General features: G+C 43.2%; 1 protein-coding gene across 2 annotated transcripts in view; it reads left to right on the top strand.

Moving 5' to 3' along the window:
- LOC126271872 (peptidyl-alpha-hydroxyglycine alpha-amidating lyase 2-like) overlaps positions 1–15,145 on the top strand; it is a 166,110-nt gene that overhangs the window by 129,987 nt on the left and 20,978 nt on the right. For both annotated transcript variants that reach the window (XM_049974219.1, XM_049974218.1), the window contains 2 exons: positions 1,675–1,863; positions 14,163–14,272. In XM_049974219.1, the coding sequence (XP_049830176.1) occupies positions 1,675–1,863; positions 14,163–14,272 (299 nt within the window). The remainder of the gene's footprint in view (positions 1–1,674; positions 1,864–14,162; positions 14,273–15,145) is intronic.

The raw sequence follows: 15,145 nt of genomic DNA, 5'->3' as shown, positions 1-15,145 counted from the left end.
ACAGAACACTGCCAGTACAACAAGCGATTTAAATATGTTTGGACCACTCAAAGACGCGATGTGAGGAAAGAAGTTCCGTTCTGATGAAGAGGTATGCCACGCGGTGCATGTATGGTTGCGCGGACTACCCCCAGGCTGTGGCTAAGCCATGTCTCCGCAGTATCCTTTCTTTCAGGAGTGCTAGTTCTGCAAGTTTCGCAGGAGAGCTTCTGTAAAGTTTGGAAGGTAGGAGGCGAGATACTGGCAGAAGTAAAGCTGTGAGTACCGTGCGTGAGTCGTGCTTCGGTAGCTCAGATGGTAGAGCACTTGCCCGCGAAAGGCAAAGGTCCCGAGTTCGAGTCTCAGTCGGGCACACAGTTTTAATCTGCCAGGAAGTTTCATACGAAAAGAATTGTTTTCTAAATGAATGTATGCACTTTGGAAGCGCTGGGGGACTTTCTTTGGGCGTGGGGGAGATTATGTTGAAAAGTGATCAGCTTTGCACCACTTCTGCCCGATAAATAATATTTTAAAAAATATTTAAGGTTTTCACTTGACTCACCCTCGTAGAAGTTGAACGCGGAATAGTAGTTGGAGCTAGATGCACATTTCAATTCGGAAATCGTTAGCGATGTCAATACTGCGAGATATACAGTGTCAAGAATGTGCAGACAATACCAAATTTTAGGCATTACGTCTCACCGCGGAGAACGCAGAGCCCGACGGCCTCCACTTAACGACCGAAAGCAGCGGCGTTTGCTTAGAGTTGTCAGTGCTCACAGACAAGCAACATTGCGTGAAGTAATCGCATAAATCAATGTGGGACGTACCACGAACGTACCCCTTATGACAGTACGGCGAAATGTGGCGTTAGTGGACTGAGGCAGCAGACGACCGACACGAGCGTCTTTGCTAACAGCACGACATCGCCTGCGGCGCGTCCCAACCATATCGGTTCACCCTGCACGGCTGGAAAACCGTGGGCTGGTCAGATGAATCCCGAATTTAGTTGGTAAGAGCTGATGGTAGGGTTCAACTGTGGTGCAGACCCCACGCAGTCACAGACTCAGGTTGTCAACAAGGTACTGTGGAAACCGGCAGTTGCTCCGTGATGGTAATATGAAATGGACTGGGCTCTCTGGTCCAACTGAACCAATCATTAAGTGGTTATGTTCGGCTACTTGGAGAACATTTTCAGCCATTCATGGACTTCATGTTCCCAAACAACGATGGAAAATTTATGGATGACAGCGCACCGTGCCACCGGTCCACAGTTGTTCGCGGCAGGATCGAAGACCGTTCTGGACAGTTCGAGCGAATGATTTGGCAATACAGATTGCCCGACATGACTCCCACTGAGCATTTATGGGACATAAGCGAGAGGTCAGTTCGAGCACAAAATCCTGCGCCGGCAACAGTTTCACAATTATGGATGGTTATAGAGGCACCGTGGCTCAGTATTTCTTCATGGAACTTTTAACGATTTGTGGAGTCTATACCACGTCCAGATGCTGCTGTACGCCGAGCAAAGGGATGTCCGACACGGTATGATGAGGTATCCCATGTCTTTTGTCGTCTGTGTTGCCGATCTTCCGCATGAGTCTCTGGTTTTGTGTAGCTGCCTAGACTAGCGCTTGCCGAGGCCGTGTCCCGCTGTGTGACGCGTAGGGGGGGCCCTCTGTGCGGGCCGCGCAGAGTTCTTGTCGCTTCAGGTGCCGCACGGCTTGGCGCTGCTGCCCCACCGAGACCTGCTGTGCATCGCGGACCGCGACAACATGCGCGTCGTCTGCCCCAGGGCCGGGCTGGTGGGCCGCACGCCGCCCACGCCGCCCTCCACCATACAGGCGCCGGACATGGGCCGCGTCTTTGCAGTCGCCGAGACAGGCAAGTACTTTACTTATTACACTGTAGCCTGTGTGCCTAGAAACTTCAGCTACTCCAATAGAAAACGAATACAGAATGACATATACAGGGTGTTACAAAAAGGTACGGCCAAACTTTCAGGAAACATTCCTCACAAACAAAGAAAGAAAATATGTTATGTGGACATGTGTCCGGAAACGCTTCCTTTCCATGTTAGAGCTCATTTTATTACTTCTCTTCAAATCACATTAATCATGGAATGGAAGCACCCAGCAACAGAACGTACCACCGTGACTTCAAACACTTTGTTACAGGAAATGTTCAAAATGGCCTCTGTTAGCGAGGATACATGCATCCACCCTCCGTCACATGGAATCCCTGACGCACTGATGCAGCCCTGGAGAATGGCGTACTGTATCACAGCCGTCCACAATACGAGCATGAAGAGTCTCTACATTTGGTACCGGGGTTGCGTAGACAAGAGCTTTCAAATGCCCCCACAAATGGAAGTCAAGAGGGCTGAGGTCAGGAGAGCGTGGATGCCATGGAATTGGTCCGCCTCTACCAATCCATCGGTCACCGAATCTGTTGTTGAGAAGCGTACGAACACTTCGACTGAAATGTGCAGGAACTCCATCGTGCATAACCACATGTTGTGTCGTACTTGTAAAGGCACATGTTCTAGCAGCACAGGCAGAGTATCCCGTATGAGATCATGATAAAGTGCTCCACTGAGCGTAAGTGGAAGAACATGGGGCCCAATCAAGACATCACCAACAATGCCTGCCCAAACGTTCACAAAAAATCTGTGTTGATGACGTGCGGATTCTCGTCAGCCCACAAATGTTGATTGTGAAGATTTACAATTTGATCACGTTGGAATGAAGCCTCATCCGTAAAGAGAACATTTGCACTGAAATAAGGATTGCCACATTGTTGGATGAACCATTCGCAGAAGTATACCCGTGGAGGCCAATCAGCTGCTGATAGTGCCTGCACACCCTGTACATGGTACGGAAACAAGTGATTCTCCCGTAGCACTGTGACGTGGTCAACGTTACCTTGTACAGCAGCAACTTCTCTCACGCTGACATTAAGGCTATCGTCAACTGCACGAAGAATTGCCTCGTCCATTGCAGGTGTCCTCGTAGTTCTAGGTATTCCCCAATCGAGGAAGTACAGTACATACTGACGAAACTAAAATGAGCTCTAACATGGAAATTAAGCGTTTCCGGACACATGTCCATGTAACATATTTTCTTTCTTTGTGTGTGAGGAATGTTTTCTGAAAGTTGGGCCGTACCTTTTTGTAACACTCTGTATTAAAACATTAACATTACTTTTATCTAACGTATTACCAAACCCATCACAACAAATCTTCATAGGAAAGATAATAACATTAAATTCTGGAGCAGGGATGGTTTATGAATAATAAGCCATTACAGAAATACAAAATAAATTATGCTTCGATTCCAGTTAAGATCGAAAGCAACGCAACACGGGTTCCCTAACACGTATTTCCAGACATATAAATTATTCCACATTTCGCAGTGACAACAACCCAGTAATACTAAGAGGATGTACTGTATACGGATCCAAAAATGAGCGGAGCTCAGAATTATTCCAACACATATTTTAGTTGTGAATCTTTCAAGTGCTTCCAGTCGTTCCATAACCGCACATCTCTATATTATAATTTTCTGCAGAGAGCTCCCTGCACTCTTACTTGATAATTTTTTGCTTAATATCAGTAATAGCATTAATAAGAAATGAAACCAACAATACCATTACTAAAATCCAAAACTGCAAACTAATTCATCCATTAATAAATTTAAAGGCACATTATTAGAGAACATAAGGATCATCAAAATACAAAAAAAGGGTTCAAATGGCTCTGAGCACTATGCGACTTAACTTTTGAGGTCATCAGTCGCCTAGAACTTAGAGCTAATTAAACCTAACTAACCTAAGGACATCACACACATCCATGCCCGAGGCAGGATTCGAACCTGCGACCGTAGCGGTCGCTCGTTTCCAAACTGTAGCGCCTAGAACCGCACAGCCACTCTGGCCGGCATCAGAATACAAAACAAACATTTACGTAACCTGCAAACATCGGCGAAATGGCTCATGCACTTGCATCTCCAGCATGCTATATTTCCACTCATCTAACCGTCGTTACTTGTCCGGACCTTTCTATTTACTGTCTACATAGATAATAGGTAGTTACTCTACCTAAGAATAATCTGAAACAGAGATAGCAGACGATACAGCTCCTGCTTCCCAGCAAATTCACGTGAAGTCCCATGACACAGTTAGCATTCCATAATTACGTGAAAATAATTTGATACAAAAAATGCCCTACAACCGAGTCCACACATCACCGTTTTGTGAATTGTATACTCGCACCACAGCACACGCACTAACCCGATGAGCAAACAATCATCAATCACTACAATGAAATTTTCACTCTACACTGGAGTGTGCGCTGATATGAAACTTCTTGGCAGATTAAAAGGGTGTGCTGGACCGAGACTCGAACTCGGGACCTTTGCCTTTCACGGGCAAGTGCTCTACCGCTTTGCCGCGAAAGGCAAAGGTCCCGAGCTCGATTCTCGGTCCGGCACACCGTTTTAATCTGCCAGGAAGTTTCAATCATCAGTCACGTCTGTTCCGTTATGTGAGTTCTATATTGCTTAGGGGGCCACAAAGCAAAGGCCAACTATACCGGCCGTGAGTTTGCAGCAAAAGACAGTGATAACAAGCAATGAATAACGTTAGTTCAGAGCAGCAAATTCCCTTCCGTACGGCATTACTCAGAAGGCCTACCATGTAGCAGTCCCTTGACTTGGCCCCTCCATACTACATAACAGGAAGCTTCTCACATCTGCCACATTCCATGAAAAGACACATACCATCATGTCCAAGATATACAGGCCTCATACCTCTCTGATAGCACTGACTCAGTGTCTCCATAGCTATCATGTCCACGCTAAACGGGCTTGTTTTCTCTCTGAAGACAGTGACTCAAAGTCTCCACAAACTTAACCACAGTAACCACTGAAAATTTCCTCGTCAGTCACAGAACATCGACTATCGTAGCCCCACTTGTTGTTATACACGAGATCGGTTACGTACTGCTCCACTAGGTCGTTATAGCTCAGCGGTCTCCTATGTAAAAACAGTTCTTACTGCAGCCGCCGTCCTCTCAGCGATGCAAAACATGCAGCCCATCGACCACCACAAAGCTATCGATAGACAAACACGTGTCAACTGGCACACCAGTGACAGCCTATGATAGATGATAGAAGACGCACTGTTACAGCTAATGTAATAAAACTTCCCAAAACCATTACTGTAAGGGACAGACAAATGAAAAGGCGACAGGTTGAAAAAAGTAAGTAAACTGTTTATTATTTCAAAAGTAATCGCCATAACTGGTGACACATTCTTTTCACTGTCAGCCACCACGGTCAATGCCTTCATGAAAAAATGTGTGCGGATTCCTATATGTATGCATGCAACACCATGCGTACCTAGTATGTTCCAAAACATCTCGCACTAAACGGGGTTTTCCGTTGCTCGTACCTCAGGTTCTGTTGGTGGTAAAAAGATAGTTCAAGTGTTTTGGCTACCCTTGGGCTAGATACCATTTGTACACGCAACAGATCGATCGTCCCAGTATCACTGGCCTACAGTACAGGAACAAAGTATGAATATTGCACAGTTCCTTCCGGACAGACAAATGCAGCAGATTGCTTGGTTCTTTTTGCATTTAATGTGACCTATGGTGGGCTTGGTGGAATCTATGGAGGCATGGCCGATTCCTCGGAAAACCCCAAGAAAGGGTTTTTAGTTTTGCTATCTATTCGCTATCACCAGCAGACAAAAACGCAGCGGAGCATTCCAGGATGACAATGCACAGCAACTGCCAGAAATTAGTACGATATATTCCTAAGGTTCCGATCTCGAAGTACCTTGAAAATTTTCGTGACGTCTTTATCCATTTCAAAGATACAGCGGTTCAAACTTACCCTGCTTTTACACGTAAAATCTAAATAATAGCAGCATATTGCTCAAATTTTTAACATTATGTTCTCTAGGTATTTAACTAAAGAGCCATTACTTCGTTTTCAAAATTCTTTATCCGTTATTGAGAAATACCCCAAAAACTTTCTTTTTTTCCTTTTTGCGTAGCAAAACCCAGCCGCGAATTACGAGACGACGATTCTTTCTTCTTCTTTCGTTTCACCCTCTTTGGGGTACGCTGGATCAATCATTTCTTTGTGCGTTGTTCTTTTTTTAGGGCCCAGTATTTCTTCATTCTTTCTGATCTTCTTCTCCTTTCTTCTTCCGAGATGAAGGGTTTGGATTTTTGTGTGGATTTGTCTTGGAACCTTATGTTTTCATCTTTAATGATTAATTTAGCAGTTCGATCAATAAGTGAATTTTCTGAAATCTTTAATTCCACTAGGTCTTTCTCAGTTTCTTTAAACCAGTTGGGCTTCGTTTTTTGGTTACGGAAGAAGTCAAAGATTTGTTTAGTTAATCTGTTGGAATTCATTCTGAGAAGATGACCATAAAAATTTATTCTCCTTTTTCGCATATAATCTGAAAGTTTTTCAATTTTTCTGTAGAGAGTTTCATTTTTTATGTATATAATCTTATTGTCTTGAAATTTTGCCCCAATGATTTTTCTTAAAATTTTTCTTTCCTTTACCTCAAGTTTCTCTATTTGGCCTTTGAAATTCATGTTAAGTGTTTTTGCTGCATACAGTGCTTCTGTCTTAATCACTATCTTGTAATGTGTAAGTTTGGACCCCCATGAAAAGGATTTTTTGTTGTATGTATTTTTTGTTAGTTGGAAGGCCAATTCAAGTTTATTTTTTCTGGATTCCATTGCTTTGCTTTCCCCAGCATTCCAACTAATCCTTCTCCGAGATATTTGAATTCTTTTACTATTTCAATCTTCTGTTCTTGAACGTTGACATGAGTGTTTGATGTTTGTCAACATCTTAGTTTTTTTCAGAGGAGATGTGAAGACCAATTTTAGCTGCTTGTTTCTTTAGTTCAAGGATTTGCTCCTGTGCTTCTTCCATTGTTTCAGCAAACAGGGCCATACCATCTGCAAAAGCAATGCAATTTAAGGTTTTTCTTTTTGCAACCCAGTCTTATACCACTCTTAATATTTGTGTTCCATTGTCTGACTACTTTCTCAAGCGCACAATTGAACAGCAACAGCGAGAGCACATCTCCCTGTCGCACTCCCGTTTTTATTTCAAAGGGTTCCGATAGTTCGCCCATAAATTTAACTTTCGCAAATGTATTTGTAAGGGTCGCTTTTATAATATTAGTTGTTTTCTTATCCAAACTCATTTCTTCCAGGACTGACAACAGAGATTCTCTATCAATCGAATCATATGCTTTTTTGAAATCAATGAAGGAGATTACGTACGTCTTTGCCCTTGATTTTTGGTATGCCATAATGTTTTTGAGATTTAGTATTTGTTCCGAACATGATCTGCCCTTTCTAAAACCTCCCTGGTATTCCCCGATTTGTAGATCCAATTGCGGCTCTGCCCTGTTCAAAAGGACTTTAGAAAGAATCTTGTACGTTATATCCAGCAGTGATATTCCTCTGTAATTGTTGGGGTCTGTCTTCAAACCTTTCTTGTGGATAGGGTGGATGAGAGCTGTTCTCCATTCTGTGGGGATCTCTTCTTCTTTCCAGATTTGATCGAAAACACACTTTAGGGATGTAACTGCATTTTTGTCAGCCTTTTTCCATAGTTCGTCCACTATTTGATTTTCTCCGGACGCCTTGTTGTTTTTAAGTTCTGAAATGACCTTCTGTAGTTCTTCTGTCGTCGGTGGTTCCGAATCCGGCTTCTCACGGTTGTTTGGGATGGATTCAAATTTTTCAAGGATGGGTTCACAATTCAAGAGTTTGTTAAAGTAGCCTGCTAGTATTTTGCAGTTTTCCGTATTGTTGTGAGCGATGGTCCCATTTACATCTCGAAATTGGAGGGTGGGTGCTTTGTATCTTGATAACCTTTGTTTGAAAGTTCTGTAAAAGCTTCTTGTGTTGTTTTTAGCAAATTCTTCATCAATTTGGAGGAGAGTTTTGTTTTCATGTGTCTTCGTAATCCTTTTTATATTTTTATCTACCAGTTTTCTAACTGTAATGAAGTTCAGTCTTCTTTCTTTTGTTTTCTGTGATTGCCAACTTTGCCATGCCTGTTTTCTTGTTTCAATGAGGGCATCACATTCCAGTGACCACCAGGCATGTTTTTTACTTTTTTTGTTAGGTGCTATCCGTTCAGCTGTAGTAATGAGGTTTTCCTTGATATACCCCCAGCTTTGTGTCTGAATGGTTTCTGTTGATTTTGTGAATTCATCTGATTTTAATATCTTTTCTGTGCTGTACTTCCGCCCCTTAATTTGTTTGACGCTGCATTTCCTGTTTGGGATGACTTTGAACTTAATTTTAGAGAGGTAGTGGTCAGAATCCAAGTTTGCACCCTGAGTACCCTAACATTAATGATTTCTTTGCTAGAAATCTTCTTGATTGCCACATGATCAACTTGAAATTCCCCAATGCTAGGATTTGGGGATACCCATGTCTTTTGTCTTCGTGGTAGTTTCTTGAAAGCTGTGGATTTAAGAATTAAATTGCGTGCTTGGAAAAGTTCTATTAGCCTAACATCATTTCTGTTTGTTCTCTTGCGTGCAGGACAGTCTCCAACTATTTTCTTATATCTTTTTTCTTTACCAATCTGTGCATTAAAATCTCCAAGAAGAATGATGATGTTTTTATCTGGAATTTTCTGAATAATGTCATATAGATGATTCCAAAATGCCTCCACTTTTTCTTTGTTTTTCCTGTTATCCTCGTTTATAGGGGCATGTGCATTGATAATTGTGTAGATTTTGTTTGTGCTTGTGAATGTAAGACTTGAGATTCTTTCTGATTGTGAATCAAAGCCAACTATTGAGTTCAAGATTTGTTTGTTGATTATAAAGGCTGTCCCAAGATGTGGTACATTTTTCATTACTCTCGGTCCGACTTCCCCTTTGTATATCCATGTATCGTGTTTCTTGAATGGCTGCTATGAGTATGTTGTGGTTCTTTAGCGTATCTGTTAGATGTTTTAGTTTTCCGGTTTTCAACAATGAGTTGGCATTGATAGTTGCTAGGTATGTTGATTGCCTATGTTGAAATTTGGATGAGATTCCAAGACACTCCGACTTGTCTTTGTGCAATGTTGCAGACTCCCCAGAATCCGAATGTCTGCTGACGTACTGGCGTACGGTGGATATTCCACCTGGGGTAAAATAGTTTACATCACACACTTCCATGATTGATGAAAGTTATTTTGGGTGTGGCCCAAAGGCCACAAAATATACAACCAAGATTGTGAGTCCTGGAGGTAGTTCTTCCGCTCTCTCCGCCGTTGGGAATCAGAACTTCCTCTTCCGCCTTTGAGACCGTTGACCAGTTTTCACCCAGGAACCCTAGGCAGGGGCCCTTACAGGGTGCTACCACCCGGAGCCAGATGGACCCAGGTTTTTTAACGAGGTGTTACTCCTCCCCCTCCTCCTTCCTCATCACTTGCAAAATGAGGCCCCGGACTTGGGACCGGTAGTGGTGGACGACGATTCATAATAAATGGCTGTAATTTTTACGATGTATCCAGATCTCGAACGTCATTGCAAATTTTCTTGTTTTCTTCATATCTTTATCCGTCTCCTAAACATAGAAGTTTGAAGTTACCCTACTTGTACACGTAAAATCCGATGTGAGGTGAATACGCAGATTATAAAGTGACGTTGCACGAATAAATATGATTTAATGTGAAACTTCCTGACAGATTAAAACAGTGTGCCGGGCCGAGACTCGAACTCGGGACCTTATCTTTTCGCGGGCAAGTTCTCTACCAACTGAGCTACCCAAGCTTTCTTGGGTAGCTCAGTTAGTAGAGCACTTGCCCGCGAAAAGCAAAGGTCCCGAGTTCGAGTCTCGGTCCGGCACACAGTTTTAATCTGCCAGGAAGTTTCATACCAGCGCACACTCCGCTGCAGAGTGAAAATCTCATTCTGGAATGATTTAATGTGTTTCCGTTATAATCTGAGAATCCGATATTGTAGTATGAAGTACAGGGATTTTTTTTGCACGTAAAATCAGTTTCACATAAGTAAACTGTCCAAATTTTTTTCATATGGATCGCATGCCCTACTGCTGCAGGGGAAAGAAGGGAAGCAGCGGAAAACTGCTCCTATGTCAGCGCAAAAAGTGTGAATAGTTCCGGTTTATTTAAAAGAGTCTGACTGAAACGTGGGGTATCAGCTGCCTCATTCTAACTTCATCAGCATGTTTAAAATTTTTCCCAAAAGTTTTGGCATACAAACATATTTGCGCTTTTTTATGCTGAGAGAGAAAAATGAAGTGACAGTGGCAACGAGATGGAAGAACAACAAGTTCTGGAACATACTAGACAGTGGTTGTGTTATAGAAGAGCGAAGGAGACAGTGGCATAGAGGGACACAGTGGCAGTGGAACGTGGTTGACATTGACAGAACAGTGTTGGGGAAAGCCTGAAGGAGACAGTGCCAGGGTGGGAGGGGGGGGGGGGGGAAATATAGAGAAGGAGAATATGGAAGTGGGTAAGAGCCTGTGATAATGAGAGACAGAGTATATGAGAATGATGAAGATGAAGAGACAGCACCAGTAAGAAAGAAGGAATGAGACATTAAAGAGAGAACAAGGGGGGAGACAAGCGACAGTGATAGGAGACTGTAGCGGTGGGACAGAATGAAGGGGACTGTGGTTGTGACACAGGAGGCAATGACAGTAAGTTGCGTTGAACAAATAGGTGATAAGAGTAACAGGGAATGGAAGAGTGTGAGCCTGAATTACAGTTAGTGGAGCTTGTGGGAGTTTGAGTTGAGCTGCAAGCTGAAAAAAAAAACGTGAATGTGTTCACGTGCTTTAAAGGTGCCGACGAAGGTAGAATGAGGCAGCTGTTAACTGAAATTTCAGTCACAGTGTTTTAAATAAATAGGAATATATTAGCATCTTTTGTGCTCTGATAGGAGCATTTTTTCGTTGGTAGGACCATAATTTTACTCAGGTACGTACCTCTTCGTCCGAAGGAAATCGACGGCGATGAATGTCTTCAGAGCTCCACATGTATGGAAAACACATAAGGACAGGTCGAGACTGTATAGAGGATTTGTAAGGGCTTTTCAGCGGAACTTCTGCAGCATGAGAACTGGAACTGCTCTAACTAGGCCCTTACAAGTGTGCCGTTAGAAAAGTTCTGGAAGACTTCAAGCTTCCGCACCGACAAAAAATGATTATAGTCAAAGCACTCCATTCCGCACTGGGGCAACAGTTCGTGCAGGTTCATCCCATTACATCATCCATATAGTGTATCCACATAACCTGATTCATCACTCCATTTCTCCCTCACGTTGCGAGTCACTTTCATCGCCTCCCCTATAACTGTCTTTATCCACACAAGCTCCGTCTTATTCCGCCCATCCTAACTGTTGTTCGGTGTGCGACACCCGTTCATGAAACTTGTTCGCAGCGCTCTTGTGCCGTTTATGTATATGAAAGTGCCCTTCTTTGAATTTCAGAAGCGACCTGACATGATGCGTAGCCGCTGACGGTACTGGAGCGGCCCGGCCCTCACTCCTGACCACTTCCCTCGAATCTTTCACACCCTCCGAGAGTTTAGCAACTTCCCCGTTCAGACCGGGACTTTCTCCAGTGCCAGCCAGTTTCAAGGCTTTGAATGTACCTTCTAATTCCTGTACAGCGACACCGATTTCCCGCAACTCTTTCGTTTAGCAATCCTCCCTCCTCGGGATCTGCTCTACCGGTTTCTTTCATGACCTCCTCTTTATCTTTCTTGCAGTTCTCCTTCATCTCATCTGAATCGTACGGCTTGACTTCCTCGCGAATCTTCGTTTGCTCCGTTTCCATGGTACTTAATCGAATCTCCCGCTTCTCAACACTGGTACCAAGTTCAGAAATTAATTCGTCTCGAATTTGAACCTTCAGATTCTGAAATATTTCGCTACGACCGTTTCGCAACTTTTCAGCTCTTTCCACGATTCTCTCCTCCGTTTCACTAGATCCCTTCGCTGCTTCGCGACATTCCCTAGCGGTCTCGTGACATTCTTCTGCCGTCCCTACGATTTTGGTTTTTATGCCCTTATTCTGTTTCTGTATTACTTGTAACTCCTCATTTCAGCTTTAATTTATTTGACCCATCACGTCCATGAGGCTTTTTGTTATCGCCGTTACTGATTTCCGCCCAACAGACTCATTAAACTGCACATCTTGTCCAAGCATTTGAATTTCTACAGCGACGACAATCCCGCTGCGAATTTGAGAAATGTTGTTTGTATTTTTGTCATCGGCAAGGGGAGCTGCTTGGGAACGGTTTAAGTTTAACATGCACAACTGTTGGTGAAATCTGGCTCTGGAGCTTCAAACAACATTTCGTGCTTGTAATTAGAATAAGTTGTTCCATGTTCTGTATTCACTTTAGAAAATGTGACTGTTCCACCCTCAATGGTCTCAAATCCTATATCTCGCGTTTCTTTTGCCACTGGTTCTTCTCTCACATGTAATTTATCTCTGCTAGAGCTCCTCTTGGGAGGAAGTATGCGAAGCCATTTTCAGATTCTATAGTACACAGATCCACCCTTACAAAACGACACACAAAAATTAGTTAAGAAAATTTTCAAAGCCCATAGCAATACCTAATATTTATTAATTACTAAAGTACTTTCCGTGGCTCACAAAAATATTAAAGTCCCAAGGTTACTAACAAATGATCACAAGCTATATAATATTCTCTCAGAATACACGAAATATGATAACACTTGCACAATTTCCCCCAGAATAAACACTTCAAGACAATACAGCTTAATCAGCGATGTTCCAGCAACGCTACTGCGCACACATGGAACTGTCGGACAAGGAGATCTGGAATATATTCATTAATCAGCCATTCTGTTCTACCTGCCCGCTAATCAGAAGATTCCTACGATTAACGGAATCCTAGGCAAGGATTGTCATTTACAACTCTGCTACTGTTTATTAATACCGGCGAACAAGGAGGAAAAGACGGTATCTAAGTGAACAATCTTGGCAGCCTTTTTGTTATTTATAACATCTCTTGAGTGGTATGAATGATCTGAATGCGGTCAGATACACACAGTTTCTTGTGTTGTTGAAATCGTTAACACGAAGTGTTAGTGACTGTTCTGTCAACTGAGGGTAGAATGTTAGTTGTATTACATCTAAAAGTTGAAGAATTGAATCGTACAATATTACACAGGATTTCTGCATGAATTCGGGAAAAATATAATTATTAACCCAGTATCCTTATGGGATTACTGATGCAACACATCTTGATTCTCACACATGAAGCGGTCCAGGCGGCAATTGGCTGGGGCCGTTTTATTCAACTGCCAGGTTGCTGATTATTGGCTTGAAGTAGAGTATTACGTAACACATAAACTATTAAACACAGTACTTACAAGGTTTTTTCGACTGAAACACATTTTGAGCGGAATTCTTTTCCGTGTACAGACCATCTTGAACTTTGCAACAGTTTTCGTATTTGGAAAAACCTTACTTTTCCGGAGTAATATTTGTAATCTCGGAAAACGATGTAGCACACATAAGGCGGATGCTGTCATATCAAAACAGAATAAGAAAAGGTTTCTAACATGGTTGTCAATCAGCGACTGTTTTATAATAAAAAATTTTGAAAAACACAGCCCTCAGCTGCGAACACAATTAATTTGTAACCTAGGTTTCGGTGTAGCAAGAGACACCTTCTTCGGACAAAATTAAAACTAGATGTTACAGCATAACGTACCAAAAAATACGAGAGCTGCGGTCATACCTGACAGCGTCAGATAGTCAGAATTAAAATAAAATGCAACAGAAGTGCAAGCCACTAGGGGCTGCCATGTGTCCTCTGCTACAGTCAACACAAAACTGTTTTTCAAAATTTTGTAGAATGAGAAAACATGTTAAACTTGTATTACAAAGCCGAACAGAAACAATAGTCTGAAAAGTGTTTTCAAGTTGCAACACACAACCCTATACAGCTGCCGAACAAACAGGAAGAAACTGAAACTTTTGACGTCTACATTGTAACATCAAATGCTAGTAATTTCCTGAAACAGTTAACATTTAACGTAGTCCCCCTGATTAAGAGAGAACTGCTCGCTCTCTGTGTCAACTATTTTTGCTTAGGTTGTTGTTAGCGGCCGCATTGTGATGTTCGTAGGTGGTCTGCTGTACGCAGTGAATGGGCCGACCTCACCCCGGATACCAGTCCGGGGCTTCACCTTGGATACGGACAACGAGTCCGTCGTCGACCGCTGGGGAGCAGAAGAGGTGAGCATCGCGCCTCCCAAAGCAATCAGCGCGCTGTTGGCAGAGTCACTGCAAAGGACTGTTACAACGTTTTATTTATCAGTTCCAAAAATATAGGTGTTACTGTGAAATGAAGTGCTAGTCCTTCTTACCATGCACTATCCGGCCACCTATTAGGAGCCATTAATATGAGGTAGGTCCACCCTTCTCCTTCATGACGGCTTGAACTCTGCTGAGGACACTTTTAATGAGGGTCTGAATATCTGTGGAGGAAATACAATCCATTTTTCCCTAAGAGCGGAAACCAGAGAAGTTAACAATGTTACACGCTTGGTTCTGTAGTGGAGCCGACGTTATGAGATATAGCGAAGGTGTTCCATTGCGTTCAGGTCGAGACTCTAGGCACGCCTATCCCTTTCAGGAATGTTATTGTCCAAAAACCACCCGCCAGGATAGCCGAGAGCGCTAACGCGCTGCTTCCTGGACTCGGATAGGCGCGCAGGCCCCGGATCGAATCCGCCCGGCGCATTAACGACGAGGGCTGGTATGCTGGCCAGCTTGGATGTGGTTTTTAGGCTGTTTTCCACATCCCGCTAGGTGAATACCGGGCTGGTCCCCAAGTTACGCTTCAGTTCACGTCTCACAGGCATTCGAAAACGTTCGCACTATTTCATGACTTACACTAGACACAGACAACAGGGGTACACTACTTCCGTCCCAGGGGGTTTGGGGTGGCATCAGGAAGCGCATCCGGCTACCCTCTGCAATTAACACTGCCAAATCCGTACTAACAAAGCCGACCCAGCGTGTGAGCGGGACAAAGGCCCCGAGAAAAAAATTGTCTAAAAACCATTGCCTCACAGGTGCACGGGTGCGCTCTATTGATGATATAGC

The sequence above is a fragment of the Schistocerca gregaria genome, chromosome 5 (genome assembly GCF_023897955.1).
Source record: "Schistocerca gregaria isolate iqSchGreg1 chromosome 5, iqSchGreg1.2, whole genome shotgun sequence".
NCBI classification, from domain to species: domain Eukaryota; kingdom Metazoa; phylum Arthropoda; class Insecta; order Orthoptera; family Acrididae; genus Schistocerca; species Schistocerca gregaria.
This window is presented reverse-complemented; position numbering and strand designations above follow the sequence as displayed.